The sequence below is a fragment of the Eucyclogobius newberryi genome, unplaced genomic scaffold (assembly GCF_026437365.1).
Source record: "Eucyclogobius newberryi isolate DKJ021-1_F unplaced genomic scaffold, fEucNew1.0.hap1 SCAF_13, whole genome shotgun sequence".
Lineage (NCBI taxonomy): Eukaryota > Metazoa > Chordata > Actinopteri > Gobiiformes > Gobiidae > Eucyclogobius > Eucyclogobius newberryi.
The window spans coordinates 25,496,651-25,516,571 of record NW_027315757.1 but is presented as its reverse complement, the minus strand read 5'-3'; the positions used below and the strand labels follow the sequence as shown (position 1 = coordinate 25,516,571).

The following is a 19,921-nucleotide window of genomic DNA, read 5'->3' as shown; positions in this document are numbered from 1 at the left end:
ACAGGACCACTATGGCAGACGTTTGAGTTTGTGATAATTCATTAGCAAAGAAAAGTATTCAAAGCACTTTTCTTTTATTATTCCTTCAGACAATTATTGTAAATACAGACAGAAACGAAGCAGAAAAATAGCCCGAAGTTGAGATTTTCTTGTGCCAGGCAAATGCACTTTTTAATGTAAATGTAAACAGCCTGATAAATCAAATGCAAAGAGTTATAGGAGCAGTAGCAAGCAGAAAATGTGAATAATATTTAGTGATATTATCATTAATTACATAGCCAAAACATCCTGCAGATGTATGAAGATGAGTTCCAGACAAACCTATCAAATAATCCCTGAAAACAAACTATGCAGAAAGAGCAAAACTGCAAACTCAACACACAAATACTATACCTTGTTGCTCTGTTGCTAAGAGCATCAGAATGAGAACACTTGTTCAGAACATTTCATAAACTGCTCTACAGGGATTCTATTAACGCTGTAACCGTTTCAGACTAAAGTATGTCATCAAAGTTAAGGGAACAAAATAGGCTATATATATAACTGAGATTATTCAAAGCTCACGTCATCTCAAATGTAGACTGGGTGAAGAAAGACATTTTGTAACTACACATTAAACAACAACAACAACAACAACAACAACAACAACAACCGTTCTGCATCTCTCTATTGAGCGAAACAGGATCAATTCAACGTACAGATTTCACATGATCTCAGCGACACATGGTGCTAATCCGGCGTGAATGCAGCCGGCCCAGTGCGCTCCGACACTTCTCTCATCACAATGAACCACAACGACACGAGACGCGGCCCAGATCTGAGGCTACAGCGGCAGAAAGACTGGGACGGATTATGAGTCAGGCCCAGCGGAGAGATGAAGCTCTGCGACGGCCGAGACCAGATCCTTGAAGCCTCAGACGAACTCCTGATAATGCCTTTGTGAGGAGTGTAACGAAAGAGTTTATATTTTCCGTTGTCCTCTATTAAAGCTATTCATTTACTTTTGCATCTGATGGAAAGTTATCGTATTCTCCGGACCATAAGTCGCTCCGGAGTATAAGTCGCACCAGCCAAAAAATGCATAATAGAGAAGAAAGAAACATATATAAGTCACACTGGAGTATAAGTCGCATTTTTGGAGGAAATTGATTTGATAAAATCCAAGACCAAGAACAGTCATTTACTCTTGAAATGATATTTAAGATAATAACAGATTAAAGAACATGATGAATAGGTGTAAGTATGCTAACGTAACACCTTCAGCTACATGACGCACAGACAACGAACTGTGTGTCTGGTATTTTAACGTAACATATTAACAGTTATTCAGATAACTATAGCATAAAGAACACGCTAACAAGAACCAAATCATCAGTTTTACCCCAAATCACTAAATCCATTGAATTCTTCTCCCTCTGTGTCACTTCTAAACAACTCTGCAAACTCCGGTGGTAGAGGAAGTGCCGATTCTTCTTCTGCATCGCTTAGTTGTCAGTGTGTAAATAATCAACATGTGAAATGCGGTTGCCAGTGTGAAAACAGCGAATAATATCACATATAAGTCGCTCTGGAGTATAAGTTGCACCACAGCCAAAACTATGAAAAAATGGTAGATGTTTTTTTTTATTACAACACAACGCCAAAAGTTGGACAGGACAAGTGAGCGTTGGCACACTGAACGCTTGCAAACATTTGTTCCTCGTGGCAATAATCCAGCTATTATTATGACTGCTGGCTGCTCGCAACGTGATAATTGTTTAGCGTGTAATCACTTTGGAATCACAATCACGTTCCTGATATCATTAGTATACATTTTCTGATCCCATGCCATTGCTCTGTGTTATCAGACTTGATTACATTTACATATGTCTCAGTGGTGAAACATGCGTCTGTCAGTGAAAGAACCACCTGCTGCACGTTGCATTATCAGCCGTACAAACAGAGCCACAAGTTAAACCACATTAACACGCAGGGCATTTGTTATAAGCTTTCTTATCAAAAACATTTTCTCTTTTTGACTTATTCATTGTTGACTGTTTTATGTTGCACTGAATCACCAAGACAAGTTCCAATGTTTGTGAATTGTGTTCATCGACAATGGCAATAAACCCTTTCTGATTCTGAAAAACATTTAATGAGCACAAACACGTGTAGGTTTTTTAAATTAAATCAAGAAAACACCTTTCAATCATCTAAAAAAAAAAGGAAAGAGATTTGCTTAATCAGTCAAGTAATTTATTTATCAATAAGAAAGCAATCAATACAATGTCTTTTGTCTTCAGTATGTTTTATATCAATTCAAGATCAAAAAACATATTCTGATTAAGACCAGCTAGAAAAATACATGTATAATAACGAAGTGATGTATTTTTTATGCGTCAAATTTAAATGCTTGTACTTGCAGTCACCATCATTAGGAATAGATGACTTAATTTAAATTCCATCATGTATTTGTAATGGATACCAGGGACTGCAGCCATATTCCAGGTGTGAGGCTATAGCAGCGGTAACAACTGACAGAATATTGTATCTAGGTCAATCAACATGGTCCATATTACTGTAAGATTATTTTAACATAAATCTACCCTCGGTCTCTTGTCCACGTAATGAACAGAACCAAGGAAAAGAATGGGATCTGAATGTTCACACAGAGATGCAGACTTCCATCTCCGGAGACACAACAATGGGTCTGTTCAACTGGCAGAAAGAGAGAGAGAGAGAGAGAGAGACAGAGAGAGAGAGAGAGAGAGAGAGAGAGAGAGAAAGAGAGAGAAAGAGAGAGAAAGAGAGAGAAAGAGGGGTGGAAGAGAGAAAGAAGGAGAGGGAGAGAGAGAGAGAGAAAGAGAGAGAAAGAGGGGTGGAAGAGCGAAAGAAGGAGAGGGTGAGAGAGAGAGAGAAAGAGAGAGAAAGAGGGGTGGAAGAGCGAAAGAAGGAGAGGGAGAGAGAGAGAAAGAGAGAGAGAGAAAGAGGGATGGAAGAGAGAAAGAAGGAGAGAGCAGGAGAGAGAGAGAGAGAGAGAGAGAGAGAAAGAGGGATGGAAGAGAGAAAGAAGGAGAGAGCAGGAGAGAGAGAGAGAGATAAAGAGGGGTGGAAGAGAGAAAGAAGGAGAGAGCAGGAGAGAGAGAGAGCTAAAGAGGGGTGGAAGAGAGAAAGAAGGAGAGAGCAGGAGAGAGAGAGGGAGAGAGAAAGATAAAGAGGGGTGGAAGAGAGAAAGAAGGAGAGAGCAGGAGAGAAAGAGGGAGAGAGAGAGATAAAGAGGGGTGGAAGAGAGAAAGAAGGAGAGGGAGAGAGAGAGAGAGAGAGAGAGAAAGAGAGAGAAAGAGGGGTGGAAGGGAGAGAGAAGGAGAGGGAGAGAGAAAGAGAAAGAGGGGTGGAAGGGAGAGAGAAGGAGAGGGAGAGAGAGAGAAAGAGAGAGAAAGAGGGGTGGAAGAGAGAAAGAAGGAGAGGGAGAGAGAGAGAGAGAGGTGGAAGAGAGAAAGAAGGAGAGGGAGAGAGAGAGAGAGAGAGAGAGAGAGAGAGGTGGAAGAGAGAAAGAAGGAGAGGGAGAGAAAGAGAGGTGGAAGAGAGAAAGGAGAGGGAGAGAGAGAGAAAGAGAGAGAAAGAGGGGTGGAAGAGAGAAAGAAGGAGAGAGAGGGAGAGAGAGAGAGAGAGGGGTGGAAGAGAGAAAGAAGGAGAGGGAGAGTGAGAGAAAGAGAGAGAAAGAGAGAGAAAGAGGGGTGGAAGAGAGAAAGAAGGAGAGGGAGAGAGAAAGAGAAAGATAGAGATACTGAAGCTTCTATGGACAACTGGACAAAGGCATATTTACACATTCATTATTATTACACGTTATTAATTACGTTGCCAGAATAAAATGGAAATTATTTCCAGGTTATAATCATATATTTTGTGACATAAACATTTCAATAAACTTTCCAAATATGCAGGAGGAAGTACTTTGGTGGTCAGGTGGAAGATATTTGTCCCAAAGTGTTTTGTTGTTAAGATGTCATTTCAGCTTCTCAGTTTTACCTCTGCAACATTAGCATTAGCGGTTGTCATGAATTTCCATAAACAAATGTACACAAATGGTATGTTTGCATTATCCGACGATGTTAATAATGGGGGAGAGGCTTACCCAACAGTATTATAATAAATAAATGACAATTCCCTGCAAAATGTTGTTAAAAACTGTCAAAAGTACAATCCAAAACCCATCAACACACTGTATGTCCATCATAGCAATTGCTTATACGAAGAAATCACAGTTTTGGTTCTAGTACAAGAAAAAGCTCTGGCAAGCAATAATAAAAAGTACGCTTTCTGTATTCTTTCCCTCAAATGTAGTAACTATGCTTTGTTGTCATCTTCGTGCATTTGAACAGCGCCGCTCAGACAACCGACTGTCACAATGAAATGATGAGAAACGACGCTCTCGGCCGCCGCACGCCGCACTGGACACAACTGTCGCATTCGATTCAAAAACAGACTGGAGCAACATCTTTCAGACGTCAACGCAGAGACAATACACTCCTCTCTCCACGCAGTCATTCACTCCATGCAGCTATAGATATTCGTAAGTTCAACTGTCAAAAAAAAAAATATTAAAGAAAAAACACCATTTAATTAAGGCTTCAAATGGATGTAATGGCCATGATAGTCTCTGAGTCTTTGCAAGGCTTTTCTGCACTTATCCAGGCGTTCAAGGTCAGAAGATACCGAAACACGCCTTGTAAATTATAAGTCCTGAAGAAGCCCTTCTCCTTTTGTTCTAATAAAGTCGGATTGTTTGAAAGATAATGGCTTTCTATTTTAAATGCCAGAGCGCCTGGGATGCATACATACCGTATTGTCTGCACTATAAGGCGCACTGTCAATGAATGGTCTATTTTCGATCATTTTTCATATATAAGGCGCACCGGATTATAAGGCGCACTGTCAATGAATGGTCTATTTTCGATCATTTTTCATATATAAGGCGCACCGGATTATAAGGCGCACTGTCAATGAATGGTCTATTTTCGATCATTTTTCATATATAAGGCGCACCGGACTATAAGGCGCACTGTCAATGAATGGTCTATTTTCGATCATTTTTCATATATAAGGCGCACCGGACTATAAGGCGCACTGTCAATGAATGGTCTATTTTCGATCATTTTTCATATATAAGGCGCACCGGACTATAAGGCGCATTAAGCGAAACAAAACGTGTACCACACAAATTGGTTGGAGGTCAGTAAGCACAACCAGAATGAATCTGTATTTAAGGCGCACTGTCGTTTTTTGAGAAAATGAAAGGCTTTTAACCTGTTACCACCCACCTATTTTCGCCCTGTGCACAATGGTTGGACATACCCAAATGGCATTGCTTATTAAAAGAGGATCTTATGTTCCACATGCAAGTGTGATGCATAATTAGAAAGCTTAGGCCTTCTAGTTTCTGCAGATGTGCACATGAACACTGTCAGGGCTTCAGAACTTACACTACAGAGGCCCAAACATAAACAAAACATCCTTTTTTAGTCTCGCCTGAATATTGTCAATTTGTAATGGTCCTGAGCATGACATACTTCATTGTGTGCATATGCTGTTCACTGTACATGATGTTTATCTTGTTGACAACAACTGTGTAAAGTTTCAGAGCTCTAGGAACAGGCATTTTGGTGCTGTTGACCTTTTTGTATCAAAAAGTATATTCGGAACAAGTGATCCAAATATGTGCCAACTGTGCCAAACTGTTTTATTACAATTTTAGCTCCTCTATGATCATAAAACATACATTTTGATGTTTTGTAGGCCACTAATAGCAATTATAACCGCTAAAAAAAAAATATGTGAAAATGTGTAAATATGAGTTTACCCATGAATTTCCCATATAGAGGTAAAAAAAAAAAAAAAAAATTATAATATTTTTATTTTATTTTTGTATTGGTATAATAATACATACATCTCACAAAATGCACGTCCAAAAGGCTAATAAAATCAGAAAACGTTATGCGCAAAATCCTGCCGAGAAATCTGGCTCTTCACAGCCTTCCCGGAGCCTTACGCACGTGAACAGGGAGAATTCTGTGTAAATAAACCCTTTGTCCCGCCTATCAGGAAAAAGGTCTCCTGACTGGCTAGAATAATATGTCACTCAAAGTCTCCTGCGTGCCTGCTAGCAGAAGCTAAGGGCTAAAAACAAAGATGGACGCGCGCTTCGGAAGCGCCGAATTTTTTTCCTCCGGAGGCTGTAGCAAACAAACCCGGTGACAGAAAAATTCGTGGATGGTCTCATTCTGTAGGAAACAGTCTAAGGAAGAGATCGATGTCAAACACTATCGTATAAGTCAAACAGGTCATTTGTTATGGACGGAGAAATGCGGCGGACAAGCGCATTCTCGTCCTGTGAGAAACGAAGAAAAGTTTGTTTACTTGACAATATCTCGAAATCGGATAACTTCAGGAAAAATACAAGTGGATATTGTTTTTCAATGATTCCTTACGGACAGACTGAGTACAAGGATGTACAGAATTAAAGCCGTTTCGTCCGTCATAAACAGCAAACAGGTAGGACATGCGTTTGTAAAAGTTGAGACTTTCTCACAAACTATTGGCAATTGCTTCTTGGGGCATATTATTCAATGTAAATCAATGACATATTCGTTTTGTTGAGAAAATAAGCTTTAAAATGATGTATGGCTTGCTGGTATTGACCACGGAAATAAAAGTGATGATGTAAGAGAATATTTGAGATATAGAAAATGTTCGCCGGCGGACAGGTGGGTGGTAACAGGTTAAGTGCGCCTTATAGTGCGGAAAATACGGTAGTTTCATTTCTAACAGTTTAAAAAAAAGGGACCTAATGCAGCACTGCCATCCTCGTCTGTGTTTACCATTCAAACTGCTGTCAGAAACTATAGGCTGTATGAAGTTCCTCTTAGGCAACACGGTCTGAATTTACTATCATAAAAACTGAGGCAATTTAATGTCTTAGTCACAAATAATTGATATAACCCAGTCTTTGGATGGTGGCAAGAAGAACCCAGGATTAAGAACCAACAATACTTTTGCATGGAGGCCAGAACGCTAACCACTCTACCACAATACATGGATAGAAAGAATACTGGAACATTAGAAAGATAAAAACTCTATTTTCAAAGTGCTGTTTTGCATAAACTTTAAAGCACATAAATGTCTGCAGATTTATTGTCTGTCTGGGTCCCAGCACCAGAGCTTTACCGTTATCTAATTAATAAACATACTTCATCTGCAGTTCTCTCGCAGACAAGTCGCTTTGATAAAAATATTATAAATAATACACTAAATAGAATGACAACATGTGTTTTAATGCTAATTGGCGTGAATGAATGTGTTCTTAAGAAAGACTCCCAGGAATGTAGACAAACAAGATATGTATACAGTTGAAATAGAACTTCTTTTCATTTTAATGAGTTGCAATTGCCTATCAGAGCAAACAAATCAGTCACTTTTAGCTTGGATGAAATACTTATATGTATTTTAATATAATGATTTTAAAGCTGCAGTAGAAAAAGCTCTGTATACGTTCTTTACATAGCCACACCGCCCTCTACTGGCAATGAAGAGCGTGCAACTGGTGGTTCTCAATTTTGACTTCATTTCACAAGAGATCTGAAGTAGTTAAGTCTATAAATATACTGTTTATGTTCATTTGAATCAATGACATTTAGCTCTAATCTGATGTTATCTGAAATTGGTTGACTGGTTGTACTTTAGAGCCTGGCAGGTTCACAGTTGACTAAAAAGAACCCAGATACCAAGTACAAAGTAAACATTAAGTTAGTCATTACAGTCATACATGTGATTATAAAATGGACCTCATGCACCGGTCCCATCCTGCACAGTGTCAAAATGATTATAATCAAATACCTGTGCATATGATTATTGGATGTGGCCAACATTTACCGTGATGTTAAGATCAAAAGACTTGTGTTATCTCGACTTCACTGAATCAGTTCAGTTCTTCAGGAAGTGGACTCAGTGACTGAGCTTCTGTAAACATCAAAGGCCATTCACAGTCACCAGAGATACACAGTGCAACCATGGCATGTGACATAATACCATAGCAAAATATACAATTATACATGAAATACACAAATCACAAATAATAATAACAAATTAATGGTTGTTTAGATTTTCTACACTTTAGTTTGTTTACAGCTCTCATAGCTGTCATTCATCAGAGCAACATATTTTATTGTTTATTTATTTAATCATGAGCTACTTGTCTATTTAAAAATCCTAATACCAATGATATTATCATAAAACAATGGTGAAATAATTTAATTGAAAAAGTGAATCCTTCCAGTTTATTGACTTACTGGAACCATTGAGGGCTTGTGGAAGGGGCAGGCTTCTGCACACAAACCCACGCACAAGGGTCAGCCATCAGAGTTTGAGCTTGTAAACACTAAATCAAGACCAGCAGCTGCGAGGTAAGGTGTATTTAAATTGACAAAACCCATCATGGTGTGATTCTGCTCTGTGCGTTGACTGCATACTTGTTTTTTTAAATATCATTTTAGTATGAAAGCCATTGTCCTGCTGGTGCTGTTGGCACAGGGTGTCCTGCGTGTGCAGTCCACCCCGGACAGCTCAGCGGAAAGGGGGACAGAAGAGCCAATCCCATGTTCAAAGTCATGCACTTGTCTTTACGATGACTATAGCCTGGAGCTCAACGTCTACTGCAGCTTTAAAAATTTGACCCAGGTCCCGATTGACATTCCAACGTCTACCCATTCACTTTGGCTCGATGGAAACTTATTCTCATCACTCCCTGCTAACACTTTTAAAGACCTGGCCAATTTGGATTTTCTAAACCTGCAAAGCGGACAGCTGGTCAACATCGACACTCAGGCCTTCCGAGGACTACGATCCCTCGCACATGTCCATCTTGAGAGAAACCGTCTGAGAACGTTGCCGGCTACAGTTTTCCAGAGTACACCGAATCTCGCCTCTATGAGTCTTCACAATAATCTGCTTACTCGCATTGAGGAGAGACTTTTCGCTGGACTGTCCAACATGTGGCTCCTGAACCTGGGCTGGAACTCAATCCCGGTGCTCCCCGAGACGGCCTTTCAAGACCTCCACGGCCTGCGAGAGCTGATTCTGGCAGGGAACAGGCTGGCTTACCTGCAACCCCAGCTTTTCCAAAACCTTGTCGAGCTAAAAGAGCTGGATCTGACCGGCAATTCCATCAAGGTGATCAAAGCGAACGTGTTCATCAAGCTTACCAAACTGCAAAAGCTGTACCTGGCTCGGAATCAGATTGTGACAGTGGTGCCCAGAGCTTTTATGGGCATGAAGTCTCTGAGATGGCTAGACCTTACAAACAACAGACTAACAACGTTGCATGATGATACTTTCTTGGGTCTTCATAGCATACACGTGTTACGCCTCTCCAATAACACCATCACCGGCATACGTCCCAGGACTTTCCGTGACCTGCAGTATCTCGAAGAGCTTCGGCTTAGCTACAACAGAATCCGATCTTTGGGAGACAGGATCTTCGAAGGACTCGGACATCTCGAAGTGCTTGAGCTGGATCACAATCAAGTCCACGAGGCACAAATGGGTTGTTTCGCTGGGTTGTCCCACGTCGCAGTAATTAATCTTTCTGGGAGTTGTTTCGTCACACTTCCAGACCAGGTTTTCAAAGGTTTACCCAAGCTTCACAGCCTCCATTTGGATCGAGGCTGCCTCACCAGAATCACATCGCAAGCCTTCACCGGACTGTCTGGCCTACGACGGATATTCTTACAACATAACAACATCTCAGAGGTAGAACATAACAGCTTCGTCGACATGGTGATCTTATCGGATTTGGATTTGCGTTCGAACAAACTAGAGACGCTAACTATCCAAACGTTCTCTGGGCTGAAAAATTTGGAGTACTTGCTTCTGTCTAACAATGAATGCCGACTGTTTGCGCTGAATGACACAAAGCGGGTTCTCCCTAAACTCCGATATATTGACCTCAGAGACAATACCATGGCTAACTTGATCCCGGATTTCCCATTGAGCATGGAAAAAATCCTCCTCTCCGGAAACCCCTGGAGATGCGACTGCAGCGCTCTGCCACTCCGAGAATACAGCCAGAGGAATACTTTGGTTGTGCCTCGACAACTTGAGACTCATGCGGAGGGCGAAGAACCAGATAGTACCATTACGATATACAACAACATCACGTGCACGGGCCCACCTCGCCTGGCTGGACAGGACCTACGAGACGTAAACAGTGAACATTTTCAGACCTGTTAATTTGACGGTTACGTTTGTTTGAAATCACAAAACTGGAGGAAAAATCAAGAGAGCGTTACACATTTCACCTACAGAAACTGCTATTTAACTATAATCTGGTGCAAAACATCTTTCTTTTTATGAGCTTAATATCTTTGTACACTGTCCCTTCAAATAAACACTAAACTAAACTATAAGGATAGATATACTATTTAGGATTAGACTGACATGATAAATGTGCACTTTTAAAGATGTTTACAAATCTATAATGATTTTGTTTAAATGTTGTAATATGTTGTGCAATATATTCCCTTTCAGATCTCTGATTAAAATACATTTTGGTCTGGGGAATTTGTGATTGGCTTTTTGCATTCGTTTTCACTGTTGTTCAAAGACATTGAGCAATAAAATAACAAGCATGACACAATTTATAAGATGTCATTATTTTCACTGCAAGTAACACACACAAAAAGACAGAACATACAAACAAAAATGCAAGAAATGTTGCAGGGAAATGTTGTAAATTTAGTAGGAATCAGAATAGCAGACGCGGAGCTGGACATTTTTCATATAATATACTCACTTATTGGCCATTGCTTCTTGTACTGACGCTGAATCACAGGCAGGTACTTTTCCGACAGCCCCTGAACGAGTGAAGGTAAAGTTTGCGTTGCCATGGTACCCGCTGAGCTTAACAGCACGTAAACAAAACAGAAAGTTAATCACAGCTCGAAGAGCTCAAACGTACCTTTTGTTTTAACACTAATGTTAATCATTTCTTCTGTGTGACTAAAAGTAATGGACGGGAGCCTTTGGAGGTCAATATTAGACAAAGTGCAGCCGCATTTACCCTCCATTGATCCGGCCTCATCGGTATGTAGCAAAGCAATCTAATATTAAACTTACAGTTTGTTGTTTTCTCATACTTAGTAACAGTAGCTTGAAAGAAAGATGAATGAAATACCCACATCTTAAATATGATTTGACCTGCAGTCTGAGGATGAAGGTTGTGCTGATATATTTCAAAGACCGTCTGGACTTTGTCTACAACTTCCTGATGAAGGAGACACGTCTTCAGCAGGAAACAGCAGCACGGTTATAGAGGTATGTCAATGTATTTTGTATAGTTATATAAAGGTGCACTGTGCAACTTTCCTGATTGGGATCCTGTCTCCATGGATATGCTATTGCTTTACCTGGAATGTTCCACAATGTAGCATTAGACTTCTATCTTACATGTATTCAATAACAGGTGTTTTTATTGCTCAAAAATGACTTGAAAAACGTGTACTCTCACAGTAACCGGGGTCGCCTCTCCACAGATCTGACCTGTAAATTGGCTTAGTGGCGTCAGCTTGTCTTAATGGAGCTATATTTAAGCCATACTGTGGAACATTCCAGGCGGATAGGCAAATAGCAGACCCCATACACAGTGCACCATTAAAACAGTAGATTTGTTCCGTTTAACACAATCTGATGTAAATGCAGGAGCCACTGGAAGTGATCAAACCTCAAAACAAACAGAGTCCTGACACGGCTTTGGACTCAAATGAAAGAAAACACAGCCACAATAATGACATTGTCCTCTCATTTGCTGTACGTACATTTGATTATACATTTTTCACAGAACATTACATTAAAGAGATAAGAAAGTAAAATCATTCATTGTCACAGAGGCTCGAACAATTTGATTTAAATTTCTTCCAAAACACCAAACGAGACGAGCTAATCCAGCCGCACCGTGCCACAGTTGACATGGCGGATGGATATGCAGGCAAGTACAACTGTCTTATAAATACATTTCATACAGATGCTCTAAGAAAATGTTCTGTACAGATGGAGACAAGGAAGATCAGCACAAAATTATCATGGCAAAACTGGCATCTTTCTGTGAGAAGACAATAAACTCACCTCAAAATCCAAAGTCAGTGAATTTATCTTTATGAATTGTCTTTTTATTGCATCATTTTAAACTTTGCAATACAGGAAGGACTACATGGGGAGCGCATTAGAAGAAAATATGGTGGAACAAGTCAAACAACATCCAACTGTTTACACGGATTTGAAACGCTCCAGACAGACATCTACAAAACCTGTCAACAAAGAAGCAGAGCCAGCAAACGGCCCCAGTCCGGTTCATCTGGGAACGCAGACAAATGACTGGTAAGTGAGTCATAATCTTGCATCTTCGCTTTCATTTGGACATGGTTGTTTTCTCCTTATAGGAAAGAAACTGGAAAAAGCATGCTACTTCGAAAAATAAGGGAGAACAATCAAAGAAAAAGAGAAGTTAATACAAAAGCAGGAGATGAGAAAAGCGAAGTATGCGGTAAGGAATCTGCAAAGACTACTAATATATACTACTTCAAAACCCAACCAGAGAGTACATACCGTTTATGTGTCACCAAACGTGAAACAGAAAGTCTGAAGAATGATGAAGTATCTAAGAAACAAAGGTATGTTGTTCTGTCTCGAGTAGAAGAAAAATAAACATCTTAAGCCTAATTATGTATTTAATTATGCATTTATTTATTCAGAGATCATCACCTTAAACAATTTCAACACACTGTAAAAGAGCTGGAGAAATATCGGCCAACAAAGTCTGTCGGACAGAAGAAACCAGCGGCGGAAAACACCGATCTTCTTTGTGATATTGTAAGTGTGATTGACAAGAAAAAAATCTAATTAAAGGCGATCAAATAGTGTCAAATCGACTGACGTTGTTTCAGGAAGCCTCCCATCTTGAACCAATTCCAACTTTACCAACTGATATAGGGAATGATGGACACGTGCTGCTGATGGTCAATCTCTCCAGTCCTGGGACGGTTACTGAGCGAGGACGCAGCAAAAGAAGGAAAACCAACGCTACTTTAACCGAACCGCAGATTTATAACACTTTAGTGACTTGGCTTCTTTCATTGGTTTGTATTCAACACTTTTGAAGACATTTAATTGTTTTTTTTTAATCTTTGCTTGTGTTTTTACCAGGTCGGACCTAGCGCTTCAGGTGCTATCGATGCTAATGCTAATGTACCGTTCTGGGTGGTTGGACTGCAGCAGCTTTGGACAGAGAACGGACTAGCTTTGTACGCCTTAGTCGCAGCCAAACAAACCTATACGCAACGGGTAACGGTAAAATGATTTAACGACGATTACTTTTTTTAATTTTTGAACCGTTTTGAAATGATTCTCGCGCTTCGTTCCAGAAAAAGGACTCAAGCGTTCACGGTCCGTTCTACGACCGCATGAATAGGTTTCTTTCTGAGACTTCGCTCCACGTTATCGCTCACTGGCTTCCTCGGTTAAACGGCATCACGGGCGATGCCAACGACACGTACAGCGCGCCCATTTGTCTCCCATCGTGCGGTTTAAACGCTTTCATCACGGCAACCTCTAATAAAGAAGTGAGTATTACGTTCTATTTTGATTCTCTCTGGATTCGTGGATTATCTTATTTTACCGTCTTTTCGCTTTGTCACTTTAGGTAATCGGCAGAATATTCGATCTCAGTCCTGGGTTTTTCTGGCAGACGTTGGAAACTCCAGGCGTTGAATGTAAAGGAAGAGAGACAACACAAGAACTGCATACAGAGGTGGGACTGTACATTAAGTACCGTATTTTCTGGACTATAAGTCGCACTGGAGTATAAGTCGCACCAGCCAAAAATGCATCATAGAGAAGAAAAAAACATATATAGGTTGCACTGGAGTATGAAATGAGGTTGCAAGTGTGAAAATAACAAATAATAGTATATTAGTATAAATATAAGTATAAGTCGCACCCCGGCCAAAACTATGAAAAAAGGTGCGACATATAAAATACCGTAAAATACCGTAGTCAACTAGACAGTGTTTTTTTTTTTTTTTTTTTTTCAATTAGTTAGATTATTGTGTCTTGGAGATTTTTATTTTTACAAATTTTACTAGATAAAGCTCAAATTTGCCAAATAGAGACTTCTTAATTATAGATAATATTTAAAAATGATATATAATACATAATTGACACTCTTCTCGTCGTTTGATGAACTCTTTGCGATAAAACCTCTTTTCCTAACAAATAGTGGGTGTCATTGTCCAGTGTGCATGGTCCAGATAACGTTGAATTATTATCAAAATAGTCAACAATTATTTTAGTCGCCGATTAGTCATTCCGATTAATTGTTGTAGCCATACAGAACATCTAAGGACAATAATGGGAATGTATGTTTTTAACTTGAATTTCTCTTTAATATACTGTAGATATCCATTACATTGGGTCATGAAGACTTCTACAAAGACCCACTGGTCACACACTACGCCCTCCAGGCCATCCTCGAGTCAGGTTTAGACATTTGTGGTTTAAGACTCCTTTATCCATCAGCCGAGCCTCTGCCTGATCATTTTGGTAAAAGAAAACATCCGTGTTACTTCATTTTCTGCATGTTTCGACAATGCTAAAAGATGCACTTGCAATCCTTCAGGGTGCAAGTCCTTCCTTCAGAAAGGTCGGCGCGTCCTTGCCGTGGCGGTCCGTGGCCCCTTTGCCCATTCGTTATTGCGCGGCATAAACAGAACCGTGCAGCGCCTGGTTAGGAGGAAGACGGTTGTCGCTGCTGGAGATGACGACGAGGAAGAGTCTTTGCTGCTGTTCACTCCACAACAACGACAGCAGGTCCACAAAGAGCTGTGCCTGTGGTTTTCCGGGAGACTTGTCAAAGGAAGTGGAAATGACCAGGAGGAGACGTTTAAAAGGTTTGTTGTCAGATGATAAATAACACACAGTTAAACCAAAAAAAACTCATACACCGGTCACATGTGGGGAATCTTTTTTAACAGATGTTATGTTAAAATGCTACGGGTTTTAGTCAATATTCCAATCGTCTTGTCTTTGAAGATGTTATATGTCTAAATATATATGCCTGGATGTCTATATAAATATATGCCTGCATGTTCCACTGTATTGCATTAAACGTATCTATCTCCATGGACGCCACCGGTCAAGTTACAGGTCAAATCTGTGGAGAAGTGTCCCTGCTCGCAGTAAGAATGCGTGTTTTGAGCAATAAAAACATTCAGGCAAAGAAATAACATCACTACCAGAAAAGTTACACAGTACACCTTTAATAACTTTGAATGTTGATTAAATATCTTTTTATGTTTGGTTTTTCGTAGCAAAGTCGAGGTGGTTCCGGAGGATGCATCCTTCCTGTGCGCTACAACCAAAGGTCTCTTATGAACAGTGTTAGATCTAGTATTTGGCCAGTTTGCTGACCCTCTCTTCTCACTGTCCAGCCGACATTGTCCTCGTGGTGTCACCCCTCGTTCCTCCACGTTGCTACGGCCTAACGCTTTCCACATGCGAACATCGAGGATTTATTATCCGAGGGTTACAGATAATGGAAATCGATAATGATAGAGCGTCACAACTAGGACTCACCGGTCAGCAAGTAGGAGTTCATTTCAGAATCAGAAGTGTTATGTTCTCCGCACTATGAGGCGCACTGTCTATTTTCTTTTTTTTTTCATTTTTATTATTTTTTTATTGAAAGAATAAACACTGACCAATCAAAACATGTGCGTAAATAAAGATACAGTCCAGTAACATTGTCAAAAGAGAAGAAAAAAAAAATTAAAAAGAAAAGAAAGTGTGGAGTGGGCGGTACCAGAGAAAATACAAAGTGTGTGTTGTTTGAGTTTACCGTTTTTAGAATAATGCATCCAAATGAAAATAAAATACAAGGTTAGAGCACACCTGATCCATAATGTGAGTCCCATTTCGTATAGTTTATGTCGAATTTGTCCATTTCCAAGTTCAGTCTATATGTGATTTTTTCCATTTTCTGTATGTCCATTATGATTTCGGTCCAGTCCTTTATTGTTGGTGCAGTTTGTGTCCCGGCCGCCAAAAGAATCCTCCAGAGATATCGAACGGTCTAGTTTCGACCATTTTTCATAAATCAGGCGCATTAAGCGAAACAAAACGTGTCAAAGGTCAGTAAGCAAAACCAGAATTAATCCGTTTATAAGGCGCACTGGATTATAAATTGTTTTTTGAGAAACTTAAAGGCTTTTAAATGCGCCTTATAGTGCGGAAAATACGGCATACATTTTCATCCACAGCAATATCTCCATAAATATTTGTGTTTTGTAGGCACCGATCTTCTGCACATCAGCTTCCCAAAAATGCCTGGTGTTGATACTGAAGAAGGAAAACGCACAATGTCACAGCATTTCTCTTCCAGCAGGTATGTAAAAGTTCGGTTTCTGTGAAGTGAATTATACGTAATTTAATCAGTGTTTCGTCGTCGGCATTTGTCAGCTCTTATGAAAGAACTCAAGACGCACAACCTTCTGACCTTCCTGCGACCCCGGGGTGATGTTCAAACCGCACAGACATGTTTGTGTTTCCATACGGCCCCCTACAGCAACAACATGTATCATATTTATGGTATGAAAGGTATTCTTAGTGTCAATTTGTTCCTTATTTACAATCGCATTTACACTATGTTTTCTAGCTCAGCCGGCTTGGGCAGTCCCAGATCCTTCCACTGTGGTCCTGTCCGATCAAAAGTGTGTCGTAGACCTGGAGCTGGACGAGGTGGTGGTTTTGACTCTGTGTGGACAGGACATGGGCCAAGGTTTGGGCTTCTTACACCGAGCCCTCACACGACACGGTAGGAGAAAAGGAGAATTAAAGTGTTTTTACGTGAGTACTACCTACTTCAGCAATGTAAGCTACTAGCCGTTTTCCGTTTTGACAAGCTGCTGCCTAAAACGATTAATCTGAAAAAATAAATAACGATTGATCATGTTATGTCTGACAAGAGGTGGTAGAGTAAAAAAGAAAAAAATGAGAGGAAAAGAAACGTTACTTTAAATTAACATTACTTGAGTAGTAAAAGTAGAGTAAAAAAGCGTTTGGGAAAAAGGACCACAAAAAGGAGAAAAACTAAATAATAGCCGAAGAAGCGGCGCAAGAAACATAAATGTCCAAATAATTTGATATTGCGAATACCGTATTTTCCAGACAATAAGTCGCACCTTTTTTCATAGTTTTGGCCAGGGTGCGACTTATACTTATATTTAATCTATATCTAACCCTAACCCTAACCCGGAGCGACTTATATGTGATATTATTTGTTATTTTCACACTTGCAACTGCATTTCATACTCCAGTGCAACTTATATATGTTTTTCTTTCTTCTCTATGATGCATTTCTTGGCTGACTTATACTCCGGTGCGACTTATAGTCCGGAAAATACGGTAAAGCTTTTGTCACTCGTAGACGTACTCACAGTGGGAAAAGACACCAAAATGAGTACTATTTCTTCAATAAAATGGTTATTCAAGTTGGAGTAAAAGTATGCTGCTGTAGTAAACGTACAGTAACTTATCCCTTTTCCCTGATACTACTTTATTGATACTGCGCAGGGTTTGATCTGCTCGGTCTGAAGAGGCTGCAGGCCTCGAGTCGACTGCAGGCCCTGGAAGTGAGCCCTTATGAAGTTGGAGAGAAGTTCAGCCGCAGCGCTCTGGTCACTCTGACGTCCGGCCCGGCTCTGGTGTGCGCGCTGAAGCGGAACAATGCTGCGTCCGCGCTGAGGAAACTTCTGCAGAGCCATCCCAGTGGAAACTTAAGTATTTTAATGTCACCCACGCCTCAAGTGACAAGCAGGCTATGTGCACTCTTCTTCTTTGAGCATGAGATTACTTCTTGTAAGTAGAGGTGGATACGGTGCACACTTCCCAGCATTTATTATTTCCCCTAACAATGATTATAAAAACCAAGTGATTCAATATATATGTTGGTGTTTTTGCTGTTTTGTGTAAGAAGCTCAAATTGAGGACAAGATGTATAGTATTCTTAAGGGCTGTAGTACTTGAGTATGAATGAACGGCATCTTAGAAATAGATATCTAAGGAAGGCATGAATCAAATGCAATGGTTGGTGTAAATAAGAAAGTATATCAGTCATTTTAAATCACATTCATCTTAATAATACCACCTAAAATACTATGCGGTTAATACATTTGCATATTTGTGTACATTCTCTAAAATCTCTATAAATTACTGATTAATTTGGTGGATCTTTTCCATTATACAAATGTTGTAACGTGACCTTTGTATCACCAAATGGACAGTGTTGTGCTTATTTACTAGTTTCAGAGTCCCTGATACTCCCTGCGCAAAGGGACGACTGCAGATAGTGGACGACCTGCTGGACACAGGCTGCCATCTAGTGGAGGGAAGGATTTCTATGTGATCTCTAAGCAGCGGATGATCTAAAACACTAGGATCTGTTCAAGTCTAACATGCCACTGTATCTTAATTATGTAATATTTCCTATTTTCCTATATCCTATTTTTGCCTTGAGCTAGCCAATAAACCAGGGTATTAGAATTTTTCGCATATATTAAAATATAAAATAACATTATATGTCGGCATAATCCCTCATTCGTCCAGGAGTGTTCCATTGTAGAAAAAGGTCCAGTTGTAGTCATCTGGATTCAGTTTTATAAAAACTAAACATCCAACACTCTCATCCAAGAGTCATTGTCAATATGCGGTCTAAATTTGCAGATTGACAATATACACACATGTAAAAGATTTACATACGATCTTTGTTTTTGATATTTCTAAAAAATAAAAAAAGCAGAGACAAAAACACATTTCAGATGAAAAATTATTTTAATTGTCAATATGATGAATTTTGTAAACCATTGCATAACTGTAGTGTAACAAATATCAACTGTTAACAAACTAGTAAACCACTACAGAAAATATGCCATACACAACCCTTGATGTAGAAAAGATCTAATATACTAAAAGTTGCATCTATTTTGTGTTCACAACACAAAACCGCATTAACCAACAGTTATTTCTACAATAATCATAGGATTTCCTACATAGCCATAGTTTGTTACAAATAAATGTTGTCTTAACCCACTGGCATCAAGTTAAGTTTATCGAAATGCTAACTTATTACATATTCTGCATCAGCATTGCTGCATATTCATGAAAAATACATCTTTCTACTAAACTGAGAAATAGAAACGTAAATCTTTATTTCTATTCATTTTTATTTAATAGCAGTTCACAACTAAATGCTACATCATAATGAAATTTACTGCGCTCCATAGTATTCCAGTGACCTTTTATTTAAATATCTAATTTAGAACAATACATTCAATATTTTAGGGCTTCAACGCAACAAAAAAATCTAAACAAAGTGGAACATTTGCTTCCATTTTAAAAGTATCATGTTTGACAACACCTGCAACATTTTGACTTAATTTGAACAGCTCCTTATGCTATACTCATACATGTATTGCATAAATGTTTAGGCTCCATTTTATAATATCTAAAACAAAAAGACAACATAACAACTAACTAACATAACTAACAATAATGCAAAATCGAATGAGCTATTCTGTTGCAGATCATAACAACACTTCGATTACAGTTCATTTACAAAATTTCCCCCATTTGGTGCTTTTCTTCATGAAAACGGTTTCAGTTCCCGTATCAAAATCAAACTGTGTACTTATGCATCGTGTATTGCTGTGTTTTATGGCATGGCAAACACACACTGCACCAGCTGTTAAACCTTTTCCCCGAACACTCTTAAGTGGTCATAATGCAAAGGGGGCATTCACGTTTTTAGAATCAAACATTTTAAGGCACTGTAATTTTGATTCAG

General features: G+C 39.4%; 2 protein-coding genes across 2 annotated transcripts; both read left to right on the top strand.

The window, feature by feature from the left end:
- The first annotated feature begins 8,332 nt into the window (after positions 1–8,332).
- On the top strand, positions 8,333–10,307 carry igfals (insulin-like growth factor binding protein, acid labile subunit). Its single transcript, XM_072443051.1, has 2 exons — positions 8,333–8,438; positions 8,529–10,307. The coding sequence occupies exon 2, from the start codon at positions 8,530–8,532 to the stop codon at positions 10,261–10,263; it is 1,734 nt and encodes a 577-aa protein (XP_072299152.1). The 5' UTR covers positions 8,333–8,438; position 8,529; the 3' UTR covers positions 10,264–10,307.
- Positions 10,308–13,487: 3,180 nt separating this feature from the next.
- Positions 13,488–18,008, top strand: LOC140358793 (dynein axonemal assembly factor 8). Its single transcript, XM_072443842.1, has 10 exons — positions 13,488–13,646; positions 13,727–13,834; positions 14,481–14,625; positions 14,702–14,972; positions 15,393–15,445; positions 15,513–15,667; positions 16,372–16,465; positions 16,540–16,668; positions 16,736–16,894; positions 17,653–18,008. Exons 1-10 carry the CDS (start codon positions 13,488–13,490, stop codon positions 17,943–17,945), a joined length of 1,566 nt encoding a protein of 521 aa, XP_072299943.1. The 3' UTR covers positions 17,946–18,008.
- The last annotated feature ends 1,913 nt before the right edge of the window (positions 18,009–19,921 follow it).